This window comes from Sebastes fasciatus, chromosome 8 (assembly GCF_043250625.1).
Source record: "Sebastes fasciatus isolate fSebFas1 chromosome 8, fSebFas1.pri, whole genome shotgun sequence".
NCBI lineage: Eukaryota > Metazoa > Chordata > Actinopteri > Perciformes > Sebastidae > Sebastes > Sebastes fasciatus.
The window spans coordinates 3,392,725-3,406,613 of record NC_133802.1 but is presented as its reverse complement, the minus strand read 5'-3'; the positions used below and the strand labels follow the sequence as shown (position 1 = coordinate 3,406,613).

Below are 13,889 nucleotides of genomic sequence, written 5' to 3'. Positions count from 1 at the left end.
CAGGCTCTCACATGGATGGATGCCCTGCCTGCTCTGGGGGTTGATGGGTACCGGAGGTAGAGACACCGTCTGTCCGACTGGGGGCGACGTTGGACAGCCACTTTCTGCAGACATCCCAGCACGCACCCCTCCACCACCACCATCACCCTCCACCACCACCACCCACCCTCACTTGTGGGATCAGCAATTCAGATCGCATGCAAATCCAGGAGCGTCACTGTGAGTGTGTGAGTGTGTGTGTGAGAGAGAGAGAGAGAGGAAAAGAGAGGGGGAGAAAGAAGTGCACTTGCATTCCTGGAGAGAGAGAGAGAGAGAGAGAGAGAGAAAAGAGAGAGAGAGAGAGAGAGAGATATCCTGCTCCTGCCCCTTCCTCTTCCTCCTCCTTCCTCTCGTCCTTCGTGTTCTCCCAGCCGGCGGCGGCAGAGAGGGATATTCAACCCGGGCTGCGGATGCTGGGAGCGGGCTGCAGAGTGAAAGAGACACCGGTAGTCTGTCTGTAGGGAAGTTGTTGGAAAAGGAGCAAACACTTTAAAACGCAATTCAAAAGAGTTTTGGAGTTTGTTTCTCGGGCGCTCCGGGCGGTAAAACATTTCATTTGAAGAAACTTTTAGTTGTGTTTCATCCGTCAGTGTGGTGGTGAACATGAGCTCCCAGCGGAGGACACACGGAGCCGGCGGCCGGACAGCGCTGCTGCTGGCCGGGCTGCTCGTGGCTCTGTGGCACCGCGGAGACGCGAGCTGCCCGGAGAGAGAGCTGGAGGACCGGGAGGAGGAGGCTAACGTGGTTCTGACCGGCACCGTGGACGAAATCATTAACTTGGACCCGGTGCACAACACCTATTCTTGCAAGAGTGCTTTTATGTGCTTTCTGTAACGATCCAGTGAGGAGTGCACTGCTTCAGGAGAAAGACACCTGCTTCTTAAAAACTATATAGGTTACTAATGGTGATCAAGTGGACTATTAAAAGTCACATTATCACTTAATACCTTTACTGTGGTGGAGCTGATGGAAGCCATTATACCAGATCCAGCTCTCAAGGCATCAACAGCTTGCCTGAGAAAAAAAAACATTTTACAAACTCATTCATCCAGAAGCGTTTGGCAGCAGCAGTTTACATGACAGTGACTCCACGTTGCCTTCACAAATAGATAGATGGTGTGTTTTATTTCCACTTACCAATTACATTGCTACAAGGGAGGCCTAACCGACCATGTAATCATCCCAAACATGCTGCAGCAGAGAGACTCATGGCCCCTCTGGCTGCTGGAGCTCTCATTGGATTTCTAGTCATAAAATGTTTCAAACATGCGTTATTTGCCAGTGGCTGCAAAAGGTGAGATTCTGATCATCATGTGGTGTTAATGACAAATAACCACAGGTTTGTGACAATACAAGTAATGTCTCTTGAGATAAAAAAAAAAAAAAGTCTATAACATGTAATAACTGTGAAGTACCACGGAAACACTTAAAGTCCAGTGATTTGTGATTGTAAGAGACAAAAACATGATTTTTTCCCCTCAGTAGAGAGCAAAGACAAGTGCTGCAAGGTGTGCCCAAAGCAGATGTATAGTCGTGCCTTACAGCGTCATTATGTGACTTGTGATAGACCTGAAACTGTACTGTTTTCCCATTCTCTTAATGTCACAGGAACATTAAAGTCTCTGACTAATGGACCACATAATAGCGCACGGTGTAAAAAAAAACATCCAGTGTTCCACAAATAAGCCCATTTTCAGTCAGGATGCAGCCTTCCCTCCGTCCTCATTTCACAGCCGTTCATGGTGAAACTAACTTTTGCATCATCATCTTGCGGTAGACCACTCTATAATCTGTCAAAATAAACAAGTGGAGTTTGGTCAGCTCTCTCGCTGCTCTTTCTCCTCAGCACCCACATGCTTCCCGTCTCTCCCGGTGAATCAGCGGAGTAGATTAGAGGCGCACGGCTCTCCCTCTGGAAACGGAAACCACCACCACCACCAAGCGCTGAAATGAGACAACATGTAGCGGAAGGGGGCAAGCTTTCTCATGACTGTGCATAAAGCAGACTTAGCTGCACTTCCTGCGATGCATCGATGGGTGCATGGAGGTTTTTAGACAAGTTTTCAAGTGGCTGGACATTATGCTGTATCTGGATCTCTTGTATGAGATTTATTCCAGGAGAAAGAATCACTTCTGAATTAGTGTTGTTACAGAAAATGTCAAGGGAGGTTTTCGTGTCACAGGTGTAAATAACATTCTCGGTAAAAGTCAGAGAAACGCCGGCCTGTCATCACAAAAAGTCATGCATGTTCAGGGGAGGAATCTTGATTCAGATGGCCCAGAGCTGGACAGGGGCCCCAGATCTCTAACAACACATCTGTGCATACTTATAAATGAAAATATGATTTTGGTTTTGATAAAATGCTAAAAAGTGTGCTGTCTTTCTGTTGTTTCGGCAAAAAGGTCAGGGTGTGGCGCTACTTGAAAGGCAAGACCGAAGTCAACCGCGAGATCCTCTTGGACGGCGGCAACAAGTTGATGATCGGCGGCTTTGGCAACCCGGGGATCTGCGACAACCAGGTAGCCACGGGCGACACGCGCATATTCTTTCTCAACCCTGCCGCGGAGGACATGGGACCGGAACACAAGAATGAACTTATGCTCAACTCGAGTCTGATGAGGATTACCCTACGCAACCTGGAGGACGTGGAACACTGCGTGGAAGGTAAGCAGCCAGTGTGTTGTGAATGGAATAAGACCTTGATGTCTTTTAAGACAATTTGCTTTGACTTACATTGATATTCTGTGTTACCTGTGAGAAATTCACTGTAGTAGTCACATGGTGTAGTTTCTCACAGTAATTGTAAATCACTTAAAGCAGCAAGGATTTCATACACCGGTGGCTGCTGAAATTACATAGCTTCAGGCTCGCAGCGTCGACGTTTCCCAGAACTCTCTGAAACAAGGACACCTGAGTCATTTTTAAGAGCTTTGTTGCCATGGTGAAGCCCCAGCCTTTCCCAGTCAGTGTAGCCTTGAGGTGGGTGTGTCTGATTAACACCTTAAGGACACAGGTTGAGTGTTTGAGGGATGATTCTCAACCGTTGCACCCTGTAGCTGGAGTCATTTTATTAAGTCAGAGGTGAAACTGAAACACTTGCATACACATGACACCTGACGTGGGAGCTTTAAGGGGCAAGGCAGGTTCCCACACACTTTTTTACAACTAATTCCCACCATTTAACTTCACTGTAAAAGAAACTTAAAGTTACTCTTAAACTACACAGACACAAAGCGTGCAGAAGCAGGCGATGAATGGACGGATCAAACACATGAACAATGCTTCAAAAATAGTCTCCAAGGAGCTTTTAATATTTGGGGTGAGTGATGTGTTTTAAATACGGCTGTCAATCGATTCAAATATTTATTCGCGATTAATCGCATGATCGTCCATAGTTAATCACGATTAATCACACATTTTTTATCTGTTCAAAATGTACCTTAAAGGGAGATTTGTCAAGTATTTAATACTCTTATCAACATGGAAGTGGGCCAATATGCAGGCTTTTATGCAAATGTATGTATATATTTATTACTGGAAATCAATTAACAACACAAAACAATGACAGATATTGTCCAGAAACCCTCACAGGTACTGCATTTAGCATAAAACAAAATGCTCAAATCACAACATGGCAAACTGCAGCCCAACAGGTAACAACAGCTGTCAGTGTGTCAGTGTGCTGACTTGACTATGACTTGCCCCAAACTGCATGTGATTATCATAAAGTGGGCATGTCTGTAAAGGGGAGACTCGTGGGTACCCATAGAACCCATTTTCCTTCACATATCTGGAGGTCAGAGGTCAAAGGACCTCTTTGAAAACGGCAATGCCAGTTTTTCCTCGCCAAAATTCAGCGTAACTTTGGAGCGTTATTTAGCCTCCTTCGTGACAAGCTAGTATCACATGGTTGGTACCAATGGAGTCCACTACAACCTAAAAATTGCAAGTTGCATTAAAGAAATTAGTGGCGTTAAAACAAATTAACTTTGACAGCCCTAGTTTTAAATGTCTATTGATTTGCTACCAGAACTTTAGCATGAAAAGAGTTAATGAAATACTTTTATTCCTCCGAGTCCTTTTTTGGTCGGGAAGTAATTCGTCAGGCTCTTATGAGACGAACCATACAGCCATGACTAATACATCTCAGCATCTACCGTGACTGTGAGACTGTAGCAGCCTCTGCCCCCATTGCCAGCTAGAAGTGAGCTCGCTGCTGTTTAACTTTTACTGGTGCTTGACAATGTTGGCAGCGGTTCAAAGTTTACACTTACACTGGCGGCCGGGAGCACCGGGGGGAAATGAATCAGAGCACCTTTCGCTGAAGGCTTTCTGAGGCAATCACTGTTTCAGAGTCGGAGGGGTCTATATTCTGGGTACTTTCCCCTGAACATTTCTGGGTGGCAGGATGTTCCAAATGGATGGAGCTTGTTTGCAGTGTTAAGTTGCATTTGGCACACACATAAAAACTTCTTCTGTTTGTCTGTCCAGGCACGAAACACTGCACTGCTAACCTTTTTATTCACCCCCCTTTTCTTCTTTTTGGACTCCCGTTGTGGAAAGGGGAGTTTCTTGGCTCTGACAAACTGTCTAGAATGTGCCCTTTTTGTTTCGGGGCTTTGTGCTTGAAGAGGGGTTTACTTCGCATAACCTGATTTTCTCATATCACCTTACAGGAGAAGGAATAGCGGTAAGGAAATACTTGAAGAAGTCATTGGGCAAAAGTTAGACAGAAATCGTGTTTTTAAAACACCTGAAAGAACTGCACATTTTCCCGTTGAAGCTCTGGAGCTTCTCATGCACCGACTGTCCTATAAGTAATATTCTTGGACAATTGTCAGGTTCAGCCTCACCGTGAAATCTGTATTTGTTTATGGCCCCCGATAATTAACTTGCATGCCTCCATCCGGTAGAGAATGAGCTCTGAGGCTTGTTCCAGGGCAGAGTTTTAATTAAGAGAGTCAAGTCAGATCCCATCTGTCGTGTGCAACCACTACCCCCGGAGACTGTGGGATGTCAGTGCAGCGGGACAAGACTCTACCTGCCGCAGCACTCATTGTACCGTCCTCTGCTTTCTCCTCATTCTTGACATTTTCGATAGCTAGGATAGACTCAGGAATGCCTGGCTGGCAGAGGGGCTAGGTTGGGAGGCGCATTGTCTGAGGTGGAAGAAAAACGGCTTTGTGTGCGCTCCCTTGCCACCGGGAGTTTTGAGAGGGACACAGACACGAAGGAAAATAAGACGTAGGACGAAGGAAAAACAGAGGATTTTTTTGTACATGTGAGGACGTGAGGGATGTTGTGTTTGCTGTGGCATATTTGTTAGAGTTTGGATCAGTGCCGCGTGCAGATAGGTGCCTTCAGGGCATTATGTTTCACACTCTTTCTACTCCTGTGCTCTTCGCGCATGGAGGTGGCACTTCAGGGCCACTCGGTCCATGTGTGCGGTCACTTGGCTAGAGGCTTTCACCTGGCACAGAGCGGACTCCCCAGAGGAGATTTTACAAGATCTCAGCAAACACTTGCCGTGCCAACCAGCTCTTAGAACGCTGTACACCGTATATATTAGGGGTGTCACAATATTGATTCTACATTGATAATTGATTGAAATTAGCCTCCGATCTCGAATCATGGAAACTAAAAGCAGGCTCAACAATTATTTGCTACCCCTCCGCCCCTTTCTACTCATGTGCATTAGAAGGAATAATACAGCTGTACTCAAGAAATGCAACAGCCTTCTCACTCATGGTTCAAACTGTAAACCAGCACAAAAATCCCAATTACCAACATAACCAAGCCACCATATTCTGAACAGACACATTACATTAGAAACACTAACAAAAGTAACATTTGCATTTTGGAACAAAAAACGGCAAACTGAAACTACTCAGTCCAGAACTCGGGACTAGGCTGGCATGATGGGAAATTGTTTGCCGTCCCTGTCGCTACAATGCTCGGGGCACTTCCTGCATATGCCTATGGCATTTCACACTGCATGAATTAGCCTCGCGGCTAGCGGACTGCTCGTACTTGTTTTAACATTAAGTCGCTGCGTCTCCCGACACAACAACGCCACGGTTCAGCCTACATGCACGTTTTTTTCAGCTCAACATTGTTGAATCACAGCAGCTGATATTGGTAGCGAGAGCTAGCGGGACTGTCGAGTGCCGTCTCTCTCTGCACACAGACTGTGTTCAGAGCTCAGCCTCCGCCCTCGGTGACACCCATGGGTGACACACAGCGATCAGAGAGAGAGAGGAGAGAGGAAAAAGGAGAGGAAGAAGTGCGACACTAAATGACAACAAAACCGTATTTGTGTAGATTACAGCACACTCTAATGCACTGCAGAAGGATTTCTGTTTTGTTTTTTTAATGATTATGTACTGAGGTCGGTCACACGGATACTGACATTGAAAAGATGCAGATTTCTATATTGTAGACTATTGTAGTCTATTTTTTGAAACACTTTCTAAATAAAAAGTGAGTTCAGTTCTCTTTTTAGAGAAGAATTTGAAAGTGTAAATGACATAAATGGTATAAGGGGGCATAAAACCAATGATCTGTCAATCTTTATGAATCAAGACTCCATAGTCTAACAATGGCATGTTAAGATCGAAAGTCAAATTGAATCGTGGATTTGGAGAATTGTGACACCCCTAATATTTTCCTGGCTAAAGAAGGCGCCATTTTTTGTTTCCTAATGCCTTTACTTACTGACGCCTTTACTTACTGACGCCCTGACTGCCATTTCTATGGTTGGTATAAGAAATAGCAACAAAGTGTAACTCTTCAGTTCAAAGTGTACCACATCTGCATTAATGGATTTGCACGTTGTCAAGGCCGATAAGCAGAAGGCCTTTGGCACAGAATCTCTTCCTTTGTTTGGTCCTCCGGCTACCATTCAGTGAAATGTTACCGAAGTCACTTTTGCTGTGCACAGAGTTGACAGATAATGTGTCAGAATCCAACACAGACATTTGCTGTGTCTTTGGAAGCAGAAATGAAGTCATGGTTTTGTAAAAGTGGATGAAGGGGGGGAAGTCAAGGCTCAACCAAACGCCATGTCCTCCACATTTTGTAAAGAGGTAAGAGGTTGAAAAGTGTGTGCTGTGTTTATTATCATTTCCTCTTTCCCCCCCAATGCTGTTAATGGCAACAAAGAGAGAAGGCGGAGGTGTTTGGGGTTTGGAGGAGAGGAAGCCCTCTTGATGGAGAAGTGTTGAGCGTATATGGAGATCTTATCTGCCTTGGTCTGTTTATCAGCTGCTTTTGTTTCAGCCCGTGATGACTCGATGCCAGAGTCTTCCCCTCAAGGCCCAAGGCGAAGAACAGCAACAAAGGGCTGTTTCTTCCTTCATCTCTTCCTCTCCTTCCCCTTTTTTTTATCTGTCTCTTTTTTAGAAGAGGAGAGTTGAGCCAGTCAGAAGTCTGTGCATAGTCATGCAACAGCTGCATCAAAGATCTCGTCTTTGTCCCTTTGTGCCGCATCTATTTAAATACGTAATAGTGAGTGCAGCTAGTATGCTCCGCTGGTTGGACAATCAAAAGTCCTTGTGGGATGTTAATGAGCAGCGTTTTTACTGCTCAACATACCACTGACTCTTTATGATGTGCGTACAGCAGTCCAGAGGCTCGCTGGTAATGGGGTTAGCCAGGCTTGCTGAGAACATGATGGGGGTCCTGATTTGCCAGCAGGTGGTCTCGCTTAATGATGGGCGAGCAGACAGTCCTGTGGAATGCTACTCGGGGTGGGTGGGATGTGGGATGACTGTTTGAGCCTCCCCCCCCCTCTTCTCCTCCAGCGCTCCTTCAGTGAATGAGCCTAGGCCTCACGGAAAACCTTTTTTCCCCACTGTTTGTGCAAGGAGGAGGCAGGAATTCCTAACCTGCACAAGCTCCTACCTGGCTGCCTCCTCCCGCCTCACCTTCTTGATATGTGAGGAGATAATGAGAGAATGATAAGGGGCAACGTGGAGAGGATTGAACGCTGCAGTTTTTTAGCCATACGTTTTCATATAACGTGAATGCCAATCATCCACAGGGCAGTTGACACCCGTGTTTCAAGAACAATTAAACACTTGCTGAAAAATGCAGGGGTCACTTCACAGCTGTAGTTAATCAGTGACTCAAAGCCCTGGAAGACGCTCATGGGATGTTGAGAGAGCATGTTGATACGCCCAGGTTTACTCCTGGGATTTTTTTTTTTTTAAAGCGATGCCCATCTGAGCTGAGATCCTAATATGTAATGCTACTATATGATGATCTAAACAGTAGCCAGTAGAGCTGGGACGATACACCTATCTCCCGATTCAATACTATCACGATACTTGGGTACCGATTCGATATTGATATTACGATTTATTTAAATTTTTGTTAACTTTTTTAACACTAGACCATGGGAAAAAGTTGAATTATACACTTCTAAGGACTTTTACTTTGGAAAATATCTAAATTGATACGGTAAAAATGTTAGATTTTCAGCATGTATGTAGTCAGAGATGTCCTGAAGTCAAATATATCAGTCATTGTCAGGAATTATTTATTCATTTTTTTCCAGCAACCCAAAAGACAAAGAATAAAGACATTTCCCTCACAAATTAGTGGTATTTTCTTTTTAATTCATAAGGGACATATAATGTTTTATACTTCTGGTTATTTATAATCCAATCAATCTTATTTCCATATATGTATTTTGTATATACGGTTCCCTTTGTTAACACCTTATTGAAAACCAGACGAAGCCACACGTGCATACTTCCGCTAACTTCGCCAAGTCCGTCTCTAGCTCTCCCATCAGCTCCGTTCTCTTAGCCGTGATGTCTAACTCTGCTTTTCCTGGTAATGTGTGAAACCCAAAGTGTTTCCATACTTTACTGGGTGTGTAGTGTGTACCACTTTGGATTTGATAATGGGAGGTTGCAGGTCGTATCCACGCTGACCCTCCGATGTTTTCTGCTTTCTTGTTTCGGCTCACTGCAGCCGGCTGCAGTTTGTTTTGGTTTAGCCGGATACGGAACGGAGATGACATCATGTTATTCAGACTACAACAATAAAAGCGGTAACTTCGTTCTACCACCGCATAGACTCAAATGAAGCAAAAATATCGATTCTGGCATTAAAAAATCTATTTCAAAATCATTTTCTTTAAAAATCGCAATACATAGGTGATTTTTTCCCCCCACCCCTAGTAGCCTGTCTCCTTAAACATATGGTTACATATGGCTTATTCTATCTTATGTAGTGCCTCTGCTTGTTATATGTCGTGTCAAGCAGTCTTTATTTCAGGCGAGGTGGTCCGCCTCCGCTATAAAACACTCTGGGAAATCTTGCAGCAAGTTTGTTGCCCTATAATTTAAATATCAGTCTCTGCTACCACCTGTTCATGTTTTAATCTTACCAAGACATTCTAGAGACAGATTACAACATCACTAGTGCACAGTAAAACCTACTGTATATTTGACTTTCCCAGGTGTAAAACCATATGGATTGTGGGTAATTCCAAAGGGAAGATGGAAAGTGTGTGAGAACCCTACACAGACAGGTGACTGAACTAAAGCACCGGGGCCTTTATCCAGTCCAGGTCTACACAAGCAGTCTTTTGTCTTCAGCAAGGAGAAGTCAAGAAGAGTGACTTTGAGGATTGGATTTTTCTCAGGGTCCTTGAATGGATTAGGCTGAGAGTTCATTTGCTTGCCGTGGAGCTTTTCTACAAAGGTGTACCCCTCGGTAAATCTGTGTAGCCTGTGTGGCTTATGTCAAAGCATTTATGCAGTGAAGTGAACAGAATTGGACAAATAGAAAGGCTTCGATGGAAGGCTTTGATGAAAATAAGCAACAAAGGCTTGACGGGAGAAACAAGACCAATGGACCTGTTTGCCAGCGAGCCCAGAGTCGCCAGAGTTATTGCACGTTTTGGATTTTAATTAAAAATGCGAGAGCGGAGAGAACCTGCTTGGCATAGCGATAAAGGACTCCGAAATGAAAAAGCCATGAAAGATGGAGGAGAGCACAAGGAGGAACGGACCGCTTAACCGCAGTCTGTTCACCTTGGCTCGTATTCCAGCCCGAACCAGGAGTGTATCACTCTCATGCTCATAAGAATCAGAGATGGTTCTGATAGTAGGCAAAGATACACCTACATGTAGTGACATGCCTGTCACTTCACTGAGATGTTAACATGCCCACGGTGTACATATAGACATACTGGGTAACATCTAGCCTGTCCAAATATGCCCTCTATCTTGTCAAAAAGGAAGAGTCTAAATGTATTGTTGTAATTTATTTGGTTTATACTTGCTCAATGCAATAAGTAAGGCTGAACAATTAATCGAATATTTATCGCAATCACGATTTTGGCATCCAACAATTAAATGAACATGATCGATCGCGATATTGATGTTTAAAATGCAAGACATAAAGCTGCAATTTGTCATAACTGCAAAGTCCAAAATAAGCCGTGCTGGAGGAACAACCTCAAAAGAACCTCGGAACAACTAACTTAATCAGTCACTCGTTCTCATGATGCTGCTCAGAGTAATCACAGTGACCGGCTCGTCTGCCGACAGCACGAAGCTGCAGAGCTCTGTAAACGGAGGTTCCGTTGAGTTCCATTGTGGTGTGTTCAAGCTCTTCTCAGAACAAATGAGTATTGGACGATGGTCAATTTGAACCCTATCATGATGCGTTCAAATGTAATCTTGTAAAATGTAGTTTTTGTTGAAAAACTCGAATAAATCCAGTTGTTTGAAGGAGATGTTTTCACAGCAATATAAAAAACATATGACCTGTTTAACTTCCTAACACTAGCTTTAAACAGCTTCTAATATATAATTAGAACTACTAATGCCAAGATTTTTTTTGAATCAAAGCAAATATTTATATAAAAATACAATCATTTATTTCCTAATCATTTGAGTTGTGTTTTTGACATTTTGACAGTTGGACTGTAGCACAACATGGAAGTGAAAGCAGTGCTCTGTTTATTTATATACAATACAAATATTTTGTCCCTGAAATCAATTAATGATTGTGATAAATAATCGTGATTATCATTTTGGCCTTAATCGTGCAACCCTAGCAATAAGACATCATTTATTCCCTTGATTCATAGAATACCTGTATAATGTCCCTTGTATAGCCCTGAACCCTGCTGTTCTCCTTTTTTTGTGACCGATCAATGAAATTCATACAAAGTGCATCATGATGAAGTCCTTTACTGAGTCATTTGACAGTAAAGCTAATAAGCAGTGTTGGTTTGAAGCTCCCGAAATTGAAAAGACGATGTAAAGTTAGCCGGTGTCAAAGTCCCAGTTAAGCTCTTCTTTAGTTCAGGAACAGGAAAGTGGAACCGACCCAGGAGGCTCCGGGCAGGGACTTGGATCTACAGTGACCCGGAAACCTCCTCTTCTATCCCAGACATAAAGAGCTCAGAGCAGCGGTCTGCATGAGATCTGGGCTCCCTCCGGGGAACTGGATCCGTGACAAAATTCTTGCTCCAAGACCGCATTTCTGAAACAGGGCAGCTGCCGTGGCAAGTGTGGCTACTTACTGTCAGCACGCCAAAAACATCAGGTTTAGAGAAAAGGGTTTTTGGTGGGACATCAGGGGGATAGCAGAAGCCCTAATGTGATTTGTATTTAGGTCAGCTCAGCTGTCACTCCAGAGCCGCTCAGATCAAGAGAAATCAAGGGAAGAAAATGAAAAATGTGTTTTTTGTTTTTTTTGTTGTAGGATACATAAGGGACATCTTTGATAAACTTTTCTCTGGAAATAGTTTGACATACTATAATGCTGACTTAGTGTGCTTGGTGAACACTATTTAAACCTTCTGCTTTTAATAGAAAGCAGATAATTGAACATACCTAACACATGCTACATTTTCAGTCAGCTGTCTGCTGATGGGTGTGTGTCAGCATATGTCAGCAGTATTTAAAGCCCAATTTCCACCACAGGAACTTTCCCCCCGGAACTAAGAACCTTTTTTAGGAACTCATTGCATTTTGATTGCAGGGACCCAAGTTCCTTGGGGGGACTTTTTACCCCCCAAAAAGGCCCTGGTCGAGGGTAGTACTTTCTGAAAGTACCGTAACTTTTGGGGTGGAGTTTGGAGGGATGACTGTCGCTGATTGGTGAAACACACACACAGCACCGCTGCTTTAATTACACCGCTTCATTCATAAACATCAGAGTGCTCTAGTATTGATTTAGGACGAGGGGGAGAGCATTTCTCTTTGTTTGATAGCATTAAAACTAAAGTTAGGCTCTGCTGTCGGCTTCCTGAAAAAGAGAGAGGTGTTTTAGATGAAACAGGCGGACACACTGAACTACAGGCTGCAGATTGTGTTTACTGCTGTGACCATCAGCAACCCATTCATGTTTCTTTTTCATACATCAAGGGACTAATTTGCCTAATCTTTGCAGGTCTTTAGATATGAGACTGTGGAGATACTTTATGGAAATGACCCCACAGTTGGATAAAAACAGGAAGAACTTGGTTCAGAGGTTAATCACATTGTGTCACCCTCTGGATGTGAGCTGGAGATGCACTGACCCAGTGCTGGTAAATTAGACCTATCATGCTCCCTGTTGTCTCGTGGTATGCACCTGTTACACACCACCATTCATATGCATGGTAATGAGGCTAATTACATAAAGCTGGTATCCTTGTTTCCAGGCTTCTCTAGCTCTATTTGGACTGGTTTTTAAATGTTTAACAATACTTTCAATAAGGACCAGTTCTGACAAGTTCTGACAAGTTAACCACCCATATTTCAACCATATTGCAATCGTCTCTTGATTTTAATATGCTGCTAAAAACAAACTCCGCTCCTCTGGTCAGGCTTTCCTCAAGATTTTGGAACCTGGCTGCTGGAATTTGCTCTCATTCAGGCACAATAGCATCAGAGAGGCACTGTGATGTTGGCCGAGCTCACAGTCGGTGTTCCAGTTCTTCCCAAAGCTGTTCGATGGGGATGAATTCAGGCTTCTGTGCAGGATTGGGCTTGAGTTTAGAGTCAACTTTAGGGTTAGGGTTCATTGTATCTGACTGTTGCAAAGGAACTTTTAATTGTGCCAAATCACATATACATAAAGCTGTTGCTACCTTACTTTGGAGTCTAATCCCATGCCCTGCCTGATTTAACACATTACAGTGTTGCACATACAGGAAGTAGGAGAGACTTGACACTCGGGGGGTCCCACGTACACAAACAACTCACGGGATGTACAGGATTTTTCCCGTGCTATTTTGCCTGCTCGGACAACAGAGCAGTCTCCGTTACTTCCTTCCCTCACCCTTGTCCGTCTCCCTGTCGATGGGATGCCATGGTGAACTCAGGATGAACACCCCTCTCTCCCTTGTGACTTGTCCTCCACGTTTCCTTCTGTGTTTGCCATTACCTCTACATTTTTTGTTCCTACTTTCAGGTGTCGTCTTCAATCATGTTGTCTGATGATGACCTGCACATGTGTCTGTCTGTCATCATGTGTGTGTGTGGACATGCTTACAACATGTTTTGCTTGGCTACCTTCGGATGTTTCTTTAAAACACTCTTTGTGGCAGGCAGGACTGATATATGACAGTTTGCTGACCCATCACACTTTGGGTTTTATGTCTCCGTTCTTACCTTTAACACACATTAAGTTCTTCCCGAGTCTTTCGTTGCCCCCCCCACCCCGCTCCTGGCTACCCTCTCCTCTGTTCTCACAGTCGTCATCTCCCTCCTCCCAGTGTTCCCATCTCACAGCGGTTCCACCTGTAATTACACTGGAATCCAATGCCCTGTAAAGCTGTCATAGTCCTAACAACCAGGTGCAGTTTGTGCAGACCTGACACCGGCCTCTGATCTAA

General features: G+C 44.1%; 1 protein-coding gene across 2 annotated transcripts in view; it reads left to right on the top strand.

Moving 5' to 3' along the window:
* Positions 1 to 370: 370 nt before the first annotated feature.
* agrn (agrin) overlaps positions 371 to 13,889 on the top strand; it is a 349,702-nt gene continuing 336,183 nt past the window's right edge. The window contains exons 1-2 of one of the 2 annotated variants that reach the window (XM_074642837.1): positions 371 to 849; positions 2,443 to 2,704. In XM_074642837.1, the coding sequence (XP_074498938.1) occupies positions 643 to 849; positions 2,443 to 2,704 (469 nt within the window). In that variant the 5' untranslated portion in view covers positions 371 to 642. The remainder of the gene's footprint in view (positions 850 to 2,442; positions 2,705 to 13,889) is intronic. The other variant, XM_074642838.1, reaches the window with a different exon arrangement.